This window comes from Vidua chalybeata, chromosome 25, assembly GCF_026979565.1.
Source record: "Vidua chalybeata isolate OUT-0048 chromosome 25, bVidCha1 merged haplotype, whole genome shotgun sequence".
In the NCBI taxonomy this organism is placed as follows: domain Eukaryota; kingdom Metazoa; phylum Chordata; class Aves; order Passeriformes; family Viduidae; genus Vidua; species Vidua chalybeata.
The window spans coordinates 5,351,883-5,363,478 of NC_071554.1; the positions used below are offsets into that span (position 1 = coordinate 5,351,883).

General features: G+C 51.9%; 1 protein-coding gene and 1 long non-coding RNA gene across 2 annotated transcripts in view; one reads left to right on the plus strand and one right to left on the minus strand.

Moving 5' to 3' along the window:
* Positions 1-541: 541 nt before the first annotated feature.
* Positions 542-11,596, minus strand: part of LOC128799744 (transcription factor HIVEP3-like) — a 73,463-nt gene continuing 62,408 nt past the window's right edge. Inside the window, 3 exon segments of the mRNA XM_053964375.1 lie at positions 542-2,965; positions 2,968-3,676; positions 6,351-7,408. Of these exon segments, the coding sequence (XP_053820350.1) occupies positions 2,850-2,965; positions 2,968-3,676; positions 6,351-7,408 (1,883 nt within the window). The 3' untranslated portion in view covers positions 542-2,849.
* LOC128799746 (uncharacterized) lies at positions 4,538-6,017 on the plus strand. The gene is made up of 4 exons (XR_008434816.1): positions 4,538-4,796; positions 5,142-5,233; positions 5,340-5,533; positions 5,625-6,017. It is a non-coding gene; the product is annotated as an uncharacterized LOC128799746 (long non-coding RNA).

Here is an 11,596-nt window from a genome sequence, read left to right on the forward strand (position 1 = left end):
GGGAATGTCCCCGGGAGCACCTCAGTCCTTTCCCAAACTCCTTTTCCTGGTGTTTTTTTTTTTTTTTTTTTGGCCTCGGGTGAAGGGATCTGGATGACTACACACAAACTGCCCGGATGCTCCGCAGCTGAGGTGAAGAAAGCTTCGAGCTGCTGGAAAAGCTTAAAAATCCTGATGATGACAATAATAAACCCCCACAACAACGACAACAAAATAATCAATAAACCAATGTAAAGACTTTGGGGTTTTTTTGGGCTTTTTCCCCCTTGCCTCTTTCCACAAATGACAGAGGGGGAAAAAAAATCCAGACAAAGTTTAAATAGATTAAAGATTGAAATGCAGTTACAGAAAGAAGCTGAGCAGATTTGATCTAGCCCAAAACTTACGGCAAATGCACCAAAAAAACAGACACAGCTGCTGCAGTATTTTATGTACCACACACATATACATATATATATATTTATATATATATATATATATATATATATATATATATATACACATATATTTATATATATATGTGTGTGTGTGTAAAGTTAAATACAAAAAGGTACCTTGGATCAAGTTAAGAGTGTGACAAGGGGCAGAAAGTGGCAGAAATCAGGGAAATCGCTCGATTTCGTGGATGGTTTCCAGGGATGCTCACACCAGCCCCGGCCGAGCACTCCACTCCCACTCACCCTGGGATTAAGCGCGTATTAAGCACGCACTTAAATCCTGAGGAGGGTTTAAGCTGGTGCTTAAGAGCTCGAGTGAATGGAGCCGAGCTGCAGCCCCTGCTCCTGCCTCTGCGAACTGGAGCAGCTTCCAGGCTCGGGGCCAAAAAAGAGGGAGATGGGGAAAAGGGAAACCTGATAAAAGTGCTAATTAGGGGATAAATGGATTCTGGACGTTGTTTTGGGTCAGTGTCACAGCCTTAATGGTATTTCCATGATATCTTTTTTTTTTTTTTGTACTTAATTCCTTTTACAAGAAAAGAAAAAAAAAAGGAAAAAATGACAGAAGATTATTTAAAAATTTCTATTCTTTGCCTGTGAAACGGGAACAGTTCGTAGCTCATCAAGTCTGGCAAGGAAATATGTTCTCATTCAGGATTTTTTTTTGATTCCTTTTAATATTTTTTTTGTGTTTTTATTTTTTTTTAAAAAGTGTATTACGTACCCGATAAACTGGAACAGCTCTGAAAGAAGAAAGAACTGGTCCACTGGTTAAATATTTATATCTTTTTTTTTTTTTTTTAATTAAAAAAAAAAAAAAGAGGTTTGTACAGATTCCATCGGCCAGAAAACCCTCTGAAGTAGTAAAGAACCTGCTGGGGCAAGTGACTTGAAGCTTTGTGGTTTAAAAAGTTGTGACAGAGGAATGGCTCTGTCGGGGTCACTCTGGATTTGGTATCGGATTTATTGGCAGTTGAGGTCTTTGCTCTGCCAGGGACGCTCATCCCGAAAAATCTGCTCTGGAAAAAGCTGCTGCGCATGCATGACAAGCTGATTTTGCAAGCATTCACCATTCAGCATCAAATTTTTATCTCCCAAAACCAGCCAGAAACAGGGCCCGTGCGCGGCAGAGGGGCTGAGCTGGGGATGTCCCGCGTCAGTAAATAAATAAAGGTGACAGCAGGAGCCAGAGTCACCGAGAGCCCGGCAGAGGAGCAGAGCCCGGAGCCCTCCTGCATCCCTGGGGCTCCCAAAGCAGCCAGGAACGAGCCTGGGGGGAGATGGATGGGATGGGATGGGATGGGATGGGATGGGATGGGATGGGATGGGATGGGATGGGATGGGGGAGCTTGTCCACGACTCAAACATGCCGGAGGGAGAAAGGGTTTCAAGGCTGAGTTCCTCCCCCTCTGACACCAAGGGAGGGTTTGCAGAGGCTCCCCCAGCCCAGGGAGGCTCAAGCACAGGTAGGGCTTTGCCGGGCGCTGCGGGAGGATTAAAGCAAAGCAAGCAGGAGGCTCGTCCAGCGAGAGACCCTTCCAGGCACGGGCTCTACATTCCATACATTCCTACCTTCTCGCAGGTAAATCTTTGAAGAAGAATCTTTTTTTTTTTTTTTTTTTTTTTTTTTTTTTAGTTTTTTTTTGTCCTTTTTTTTTTCTTTTTTTAGAAAAGTGCTTTGCTGGGTTTTGCAGGAGGGAGGGGTGCTCGCGGTTCGTTTTCCTCTTTTTGAGGGACACTTTCTCTCCCTGCACACAACGAACCTCCCCTGCTCAAGGAAGTGCTACTTTCAGTCACAAGGTCAGGGTAAACACGTTTTTCAAATGTAAAGCAGTTTCAACTGTTTAAAGCACAACCATAGGGATGCGAGGAAAAAGAAAACAAAAAAACCAAGCACTTTGCAAGAATTAAATAAAGCATGTAATAAATACGATTCATAAACTTCTGTACACAGGAGCAAGGGTTTGGGGTTTTTTCTTTTTTTTTTTTTTTAATCATTTAATCAATATAAAAAAAAAAGTTTTTTTTCTGTTTTGCTTTTGTTTTCAGTGCATCTTCTTCCTCTTTAAAATGCTTAACCCTTTCCTTTCTGCATCTCTCAGGCCCAGGATTACGCACACCTAAATGGCAAAAAAGACAAGGTCTAACAAACCCCCTTTCCAAAAAACTCTAAAAAAATATTCACAGCCTCAAACAGTTTTGTACATTTCAAGCAACAAAAGGTATAGAAAAAGGCACAAGTAACTGCATACATGTGGAGATAATACCAGACTGGGACAAAGAAAACCAGGAATTTTCCATGGGTTTGGTCATTCACTAGAGTGCTTCTTATGATTATACTAAAGGAAATAGTGTTGAAAATGTCTGTTGATTTTACAGAGGAAGCCTAAAGGTGGAACAGCTGGCGGAGGCTTAAGTACTTCCCGCGTTTTCATCCACCTTTTTGTGAGTTTGACCTAAATCGGAGTGCTCTGGGTGTGGGCTGCTCCCGCCGGGCTCTCCGGAGAGGTTCCTGGGGCGCAGGGCCTGGGGTGGCCAGGGGGGGCTTCTGAGGGGCTGTCCCTGGCCAGCGAGGGGACGGCTGAGATGAAAGTGCAGGCTGGTTCCGAAGGGGTGCTCGAGCTGCCTGATTGCTGCTTGCCCGTGGCTTTGGAGGGTTCCTCCCCGCTGGCCGAGGGCTCCGGGCAGGGCTCCTGGCGGGTGCTGGGGCTGCCTGGGGACGCCGAGGGCCGCGGCTGCTCCGCCGGGCTGGGCTCGGCCTCCGCCGCGGGCCTGTGCTCCTCCTGCTCCCGCTGGAGCTCGCTAGTCCTCATCTTCTCCTGCGAGAAGCCACCACCCGCCGGCTCCGGGGACAGGGCGTACTTGGAGACCTTGGCCACGGGGGACACGGATGCCGATGACGGCTCTGGAGGGCTTTGGGGCTCCCCGTCCCTCGTGGCGGCCTGGCTGAGCCGGGCGAGGCCGCTGGCTGCGGAGAAGTGTCCGGCTTGGAGGGACAGCACGGGGCCGGGCACCAGGCCGGCGTGGGAGCTGGGCCTGGCCTGCACCATCTGGATGCCCCCGATGGGGATCATGGGGTACGGGGTCCTGGCGAGCTGCTGCGAGTGCAGCGGGAGGTGGCTGAAGACATTCTCCTCCCCTCGGCCGGGAGCGTGGAGGTCGTGAGGGGCCTGCAGGGGCCGGGGGCACGCGGGTGGCGGCGTGCCGGGGGAGCAGGGCGGGCTGCGGGGTTCCATCTTCTGTGCCAAGGGGGAAAAGAAGAGCTGGGTCAGTGTGACACACGGGGATGGCCTCAGCAGCAGCAAGGCTCGCTGCAAGGACCGGGGTGAGGGTTTTATTGTGATTTCAGGGAGGTCAGTCAGCGGAGGGAGATGTGGAGCCCCAGACCTTGAAGGTGAGGAGCAGCACAACCCACAGCGTTTCCCTTCTGGGACAAATATGCCCATGGTGTGTTGGGGCACAGATCCAAGGATCTGGCTTAGGCCTGGATCGGTATAAAATCAGAGAATTATTTGGTCGGAAGGAACCTTTAAAGGCCATCTTGTCCAACCTCCTCCTGTGGGCAGGGACATCTTTAACCAGACCAGGTTGCTCCCAGCCCCATCCAACCTGGCCTTGGGCTCTTCCAGGGACCCCCCTGGACACCCCGTGCCAGAGCCTCCCCACCCTCTGAGTAAAGAATTTCCTCCTTAGCTCTAGTCTGGATCTCCCCTCTTTTAGTTTAAAACCATCACCCCCACTCTCAGAGCTGACTCTGGGACACTGGCAGAGCTGCCAGCTGAGCTGCTTGGGATCCCTGTCAGTGCAGGGGGTTCCTGAGAGCCCAGAATGAGGTTATTTCATTTATTTATTCATTCATTCGTTCATTTTCACTGTGCTTTCCTAAAGCAGGATTGCATCCTTACAGCTGCTGAGTGCAGGGATGCTTCCAGTGAGAGGTGGCATCACCTCCAGCACACCCAGCAGTGGGTCCCCACCACCACCCTCATGGGGTGCTCTGTGCAAATCAAGGGTTCAGACCCTACATTTTACCTTTTCCTCTTTCTCTCTCGGTGCTTCCCATAGTTTCCTAACGTACATCATGGAGAGATATGTGGCTAAACAGAAATGGATTAATTAGTGATGAGGTTATGACTAAATCCCTGCACAGGACTCCCAAGAAGAGGAAGCAACAGAAACTGAAATCAACTTTCAATTAAGATGGGGTTGGAGATGAAGTGTGAGGATCCACTGGAGGGCACATTTCTTTGTAGGATTATGGGGAATAATTCCCTGATCCTGTGAGCTGGATCTCTGAGGAGACAGCAGAGGAAAGAAGCAAAAGAGAACAGGAAAGAGAAAAAGGAAGAGCCGCCAAAGGTAGTGCTCGCTGGGTCAGCAGTGACAAGCCCAAACACCGCTAAATGTCACTTATCCACAGGAAGCCTTGGCTAAATCACTTCAGGGATGCTGGGAAAGCCCAAACAAATAATTCAGTGGTGCAACAATCACCACGAGGAGAGACTGCCCTAAGCAAGGGTCAGTGGGAAGGGAGATGGTTGTGGCGAGACTTGGCAGTGAGCCAAGATCATCTTCAAGCTCTGTTTGGGACCCGATAAACCCTCCTCTGGTCTTTCTGTCTCCTGTGGCCTTACCAGGAATGTTAATTTTGCAATGAAAGCCCGGCTGTCCATCGTGCTGATAAAGGGGAATTTTTCCATTTAGGTTTTTGCTGTTGCTTTGGAGGCACACGGAGAAGTAACAGTGGTGGCTCTGGGTGCAGAAAAGGAGCAGGAAAACGAAGCCAAAAGGAAAATGTGAACAAAGGAGCTGAAAGGTGGGAATGTCAGACAAGCAGGGCTTAAAACATTGTCTCCTACTGTGGATTTGGGGGCTGAGGGGATTTGTTCCAAGCAGAGGCAGCAGGAAGTTATCCTGACAGAAGAGTTGAAGGATGAGCCCTGGGATTCACCACAAGAAGCGAACTGACAGGAAAGGGAAGCAGCATTAAAGGAAGCCAAGGTTTGGTCCTAAAGTAAAGGAGAGTCTCTGAGAAGGTGAGACAAAGTCTCAGAGTGGAAGGGAGGAGGAAGGAGGCACCCACCACCGGACAGAAGGTTAGCATGGGCATGGGAGAAAGGTCTGGAGAAGCCCTGGCTCAGCATCTGGGGTGGCAGGGGTTCTGTAAAGGCCTCTCTCTCTCCCCAGTGCAGCCCCTGAGGGCTGGAGTCTCTCCCCACAGCGAGGAGATCTCATGTTCATCAGACAACTGACAGCAGAGCCAGGCACTCCAGCAGGAATGGGAAATATTCCCCACATCAATCTGCCTGCAGCTCTGGGAGGAACAGGCAATTTCCCTTTACCCACAGGATTTGATCTGTCTAGCAGAGAGATTAAATAATGTTCTGGACCCAGTGGGAAACCCCTCTCTGTGCTGAAGGGAGAAGTGAATGAAATGAGAGCTGTCCAAACAAACATTTCTCAGCAGCTCATCCAGCAGAGCTGGCTGTGGGTGGCTGTGGGCTCAGCCAGGGCTGCTGCAGAGCTGGCTCTGGTCACTGACCACTGGGAAATGGTCACAGCTCCACCCCAGCTGGGGAAACCTCGGGGATGGGAATAAAATTCCCAGGAACAAAAAGGCTCTTAGCGACAATTAATCATTAAGAGGTTGTTCTTGGTGATCGTCCCAGCAGGACTGGCTGGCTCAGCAGTGGGAATAACCCCTTGGAGAAGGGATAACTTTATTTCTCTCCAATTGAGAAGGGCAGGACTCAAATGGGTGCAAAACCCACTGCTGTCCCCTGTCCTTGTTCTCTGGGTCACCTGTGACAGTGGTCACAGAGTCCCTGTGCACTTCTGCGTCACAGCCTTCACCAAAAACCGTGTCAGAGACCACCCTGTGGGGACCAGAGGGCAGCAGGGCACTGGACTTACCAGCTTGGACTCGTAGAGCTGTATGTTTTTGCCAAAGAACCTGTGAGGTAGAGGCATCGAAGAGAATATCCCGGGCTGGGCTTGATATGAGCTTGGAACTTTGTCCTCTGCTGATTTGCTAGTGCCAGGCAAGTCCTCTTTGCCAGGGGGTGGACACCTGGACAGCTCCGAGCAGCCTGGAGACAAGACTTTCTTCAGGGAGAAGTACCTCAGGGATGCCATGTCTCTGCTGGGCGACGAGTGCCTGGCAGGGGCCGCTTCTCCGTCTGGGGGGAGGGCTGTCCTCGGGGACAGCTCCCTCCGGGGGGACAGGTGCCTGCTGGGCGACAGCTCGAGCCTTGGGGACACACATCTCAGGGGAGAGGCCTCCCTCCGGGGAGAGAGGCGCTGGCAGGGGGACAGCCCCCTCCCTGGGGACAGGCACCTCAGGGAGGACAGCTCTGCCGTGGGGGAGAAGCGTTTGGGGGACGTTTCGTTTTTGGTCAGTAAGTGCTTCCTCGCTATCATTGGTCTGCTGCTGCCACCCCCTCTGCCACAGTCCTGGCTCGGGGACCACCTTTTCCTCGGGGAGGTGTCTTTGGAGGTCGACAGGTCCACGACCAAGGACATCTGTGGCCTTGTGACAGACTCTCTCTCAGCAGGAGCCAAGTGCTCGGTGGAGGTCAAAGCTGGTCTGTGGAGGCTCAAGAAGCTGTGGCACACAGCAATGTCGCTGCTGTCTGCTGACCACTTGGTCTCCAGCCCTGAGGAGGAGGAGGAGGCCTGCTGGCCTTCCCCTGCTTTTGGGGCGCTGGAAGCAGCTTCTTGAGCTGTGGATGTTTCGGTGCCTTCCTCTGGAGAAGACGGGGAGCCCCCCGAGGAGTGCAGCAGGAGGGTGCCGTGTTTGCCTTCCGGCAGCTTCAGCGCTGGCTCGTCTTGGCTCTCCTCTTCCTCCTCGTCTTCCTCGTCCTCATTGTCGTCATCGTCGTCAGATTCCTCGAGGTCTGAAAACTGGTGCTCCTCGATGGGCTCAGATCCCTCCCGCCCCTCAGAGTCCTGGAAAAGGTCTTCACTGGTTCCTGGGGGCAAACACAGAACAGAGAGCATAAAACACACGTCCAGGGGCTGTTTCTGTGCTAAATCTGCTCACCAAACACATGTAAGGGGCTATTTTTGAGTTAAATCTGCTCACCAAACACATGTAAGGGGCTATTTTTGAGTTAAATCTGCTCACCAAACACATGTAAGGGGCTATTTTTGAGTTAAATCTGCTCACCAAACACATGTAAGGGGCTATTTTTGAGTTAAATCTGCTCACCAAACACATGTAAGGGGCTATTTTTGAGTTAAATCTGCTCACTAAACACATGTAAGGGGCTATTTTTGTGTTAAATCTGCTCACCAAACACATGTAAGGGGCTATTTTTGTGTTAAATCTGATCACCAAACACACGCTCAGGGGCTATTTTTGAGTTAAATCTGCTCACCAAACACATGTTCAGGGGCTATTTTTGAGTTAAATCTGCTCACCAAACACATGTTCAGGGGCTATTTCTGTGCTAAATCTGCTCACAAGCTCTTAGGGCACCAGAGGAGAGAGGATCTGGCTGCTCCTAGGTCTGATCATCTCCTGCTTTGAAGCTGCAGCCTTGCCCTCTCTGCCAGCTCCACTGCTGATGATCCCAGTAGATCCCAGTCAATCCCACTGTACCCCAGTTTCAGTTCCAGCTCTGCCAGCACACGCAGCCCTCGGTCCCTGCTGGGCACCTGCCACACACTTTATTTGCTCTAAAATACTAAAAAAAAACCCCTTTAATAGATGAGAACAGCAGCACCTTCACCCTTCAGTGGGGTTTGATGATTATTTGTTACAATGGTGACTCCAGAATATCCCCAGCTGCCACCAGCTCCATGTGTTGGGCCTTTTCCTGCCTAGATTTCGCGACAGATAATCTTCAGCAAGACAGGACTTTTGCTAAAAATCAAACAGGGTGGAAGGAACCTCTGTGGATTCTCCCTGTGTAGGATAAATTCCAGCTGTGGTTTGAGGACAGAGGGTTTGGGGCTCTGTAAATCAGACCTTATAGGCAGTGAGAAGGATAAAAAAGCAAATTCGACAGGCTTTTACATATTTCTGCAGGTTAAAATGCATCTCTCTGCTGCCTGAAGGGCCAGCAGGAGCTTTCTGTGCTGGGTACCGAGCTTTCAATGCTCAGAGAAAAACCTGCTTTTCCCCTTGGCGGGCGTGCAGAGCCGCTGGCAGCAGGGACAGCCCAGCCCGGAGAGGTCCGTCGGGAACAGCCGCTGGATGTCACTGCAGCCCAGCAGAACGGCACTGCCGGGTCCCCTGCGCCCGAGGGGCTGGGAGATGTCCGGCTGTGCCCAGCGGGGCACCCGGAGCTGCTGGGACACACTGGGATCCCACACCCGGAGCTGCTGGGACACACTGGGATCCCACAGCCAGAACTGCTGGGACACGCTGGGATCCCACACCCGGAGCTGCTGGGACACACTGGGATCCCACAGCCAGAACTGCTGGGACACACTGGGATCCCACACCCGGAGCTGCTGGGACACACTGGGATCCCACAGCCGGAGCTGCTGGGACACGCTGGGATCCCGGTCTGGCAGCAGAGCCAGGACGCTGCTGGGACATCTGTGTGTGACACCTGTGTGTGACACCTGTGTGTGACACCTGTGTGTGACATTGTGTGGCACCTGTGTGTGACACCTGTGTGACACCTGTGTGTGATACCTGTGTGACACCTGTGTGTAACACCTGTGTGTGACACTTGTGTGTGACACCTGTGTGTGACAGCTATGTGACACCTGTGTGTGATACCTGTGTGACACCTGTAACACCTGTGTGTGACACTTGTGTGTGACACCTGTGTGTGACACCTGTGTGTGACAGCTATGTGACACCTCTGTGTGACACCTGAGTGTGGCACCTGTGTGTGACACCTGTGTGTGACAGCTATGTGACACCTGTGTGTGATACCTGTGTGACACCTGTGTGTAACACCTGTGTGTGACACTTGTGTGTGACACCTGTGTGTGACAGCTATGTGACACCTCTGTGTGACACCTGAGTGTGACACCTGTGTGTGATATCTGTGTGTGACATTGTGTGACATCTGTGTGTGTGATACCGTTGTGACACCTGTGTGACATCTGTGTTTGACACCAGTGTGTGACAGCTATGTGACACCTGTGTGTAACAGCTGTGTGTGATACCTGTGTGACACCTGTGACATCTGTGTGTGACACCTGTGACACCTGAGATACCTGTGTGTGACTCTTGTGTGTGGTACCCGTGTGTGATATCTGTGTGTGACAATTGTGTGTGACACCTGCGTGTGACACTTGTGTGTGACACCTGCGTGTGACACCTCTGTGTGACATCTGTGTGTAACACTTGTGTGTGACACTTGTGTGTGACACCTGTGACACCTGTGTGTGACATCTGTGTGTGACACTTGTGTGTGACACCTGCGTGTGACACCTGCGTGTGACACCTCTGTGTGACATCTGTGTGTGACACTTGTGTGTGACACTTGTGTGTGACACCTGTGACACCTGTGTGTGACCCCTTGCAGCCCTGCCCTCCCCAGGCTCAGCCTGGCTCGCTGCTCGTGCTGTGCCCAGCCCGGTGCTGTCCCCATTCTGAGCCTGCTGCCTGCAGGGACATTACCGGATTTGGTTAATTTGGAATGCCAGGCCCTTCAGGAAGCATTTGGCATCCCCAGGCTCGTGGGTTTTCCCACGGCTGGCTATCCAGGAAGAGTCTGCCTGACCTGCAAGGGAAAGCAGCCGCTGTCCCAGGTGGAAATGTCCCTGCAACATCCTGGGGCAGAGCCTGGGTGGAAATGTCCCTGTGCCGTCCCCAGGGCAGAGCCCGGGTGGAAATGTCCCTGCACTGTCCCTGGGGCAGAGCCCGGGTGGAAATGTCCCTGCCCCGTCCCCGGGGCAGAACCTGGGTGGAAATGTCCCTGCACTGTCCTGGGTGGAAATGTCCCTGCCCTGTCCCCGGGGCAGAGCCTGGGTGGAAATGTCCCTGCACTGTCCTGGGTGGAAATGTCCCTGTCCCGTCCCCGGGGCAGAGCCGCCCCAGCAGCGCTCCCCGCAGAGGGATCCTGGCTCACATTGTGAAATCCTCCACGGTGACGGGGCTGCCGCGCCCGGGCTGTTTGCAAACTCCCAGAGGAACTGAGCTCAGAACAAATATTATTCCAAACTCCCAGCTGTAGGCTGAGCCATGCATATTTCCTGCTTGGAACAGGAATGCATTTCACTGGCAGAGCTGGGAGCCAGCCCCTGACTCTGGTTTTGGGGTTGGGGACAGGCAGGAGCTGTGCCTGGGCCTGGTGCTCTCCTTTCTCTCCTGGTTCCTCTCCTCAGATGGGACAGAGGAATCCATATGACTGAGAATGCCAAATTTGCCCCAGTCAGAGGTCAGGAGCAAAGGGAAAGTGAAGCCAGCCCTAAACTGAGGAGCTGTTTGCATTTGGCACCACAAATTCCAGTGAGGGAAGCATCCCAGAGAGTCTGGGACAGCCCCAGGGAATTGCTTTGGCCTCCTGGCACGATCCCTGCAGGCAGGGACAGAGCTCAGACCTGACCCAGGCATCCAAAATTCATCCTGCTGAGCTCACGGGGAGAGAGGGCAGGACAGGAGAGAGGGAGGGATGGAGGAAGGAAGGAGAGAGGGAATTAGTGGGAATGTGTCCTGCTGACAGCTTTGTCTGAGGTTGCCTCTCATTCCATGTGTGTTATTTATTCTTCCCACTGGTACCACCCCACGGAGCCCAGCCCAGGCAGGAGTGAGGAATTATACTCCAATCTCCTTTTATAGTAACACCCCTTGCTTTCTGCTGCCCCTTAAATAGAAATACAAACAATCAAGTGAAATACAACTCCGGTTTAAAATAATCCAGGGAGTTTTAGGAACTGCTGCTCCCTCCCTGCCCGCCCCCAGAGGAAAGCAAAGCAACCTTCCTGTGCTGCTTTGTGTCACGTGGAAATTGGAGCCTTTTTTATTATTATTATTTAATAAAAACAGCCCATTTGGTTCTTGTTCTGAGCCTCTTTGCAAGGAAGAGAGAGGACACAGGGGAAGGCTCTTTGGAGCCCCTCACCCTGAGAGCAGGGGCTGTGATCACAGCTGGGATCTCGAATTTCTCATGCACCTTTCTGCATTCCTGTGTTATTTTCTCATCCATCCAAACAGCCCCGACCATTAGAGGACAAAATCCCATTTTCTGCCG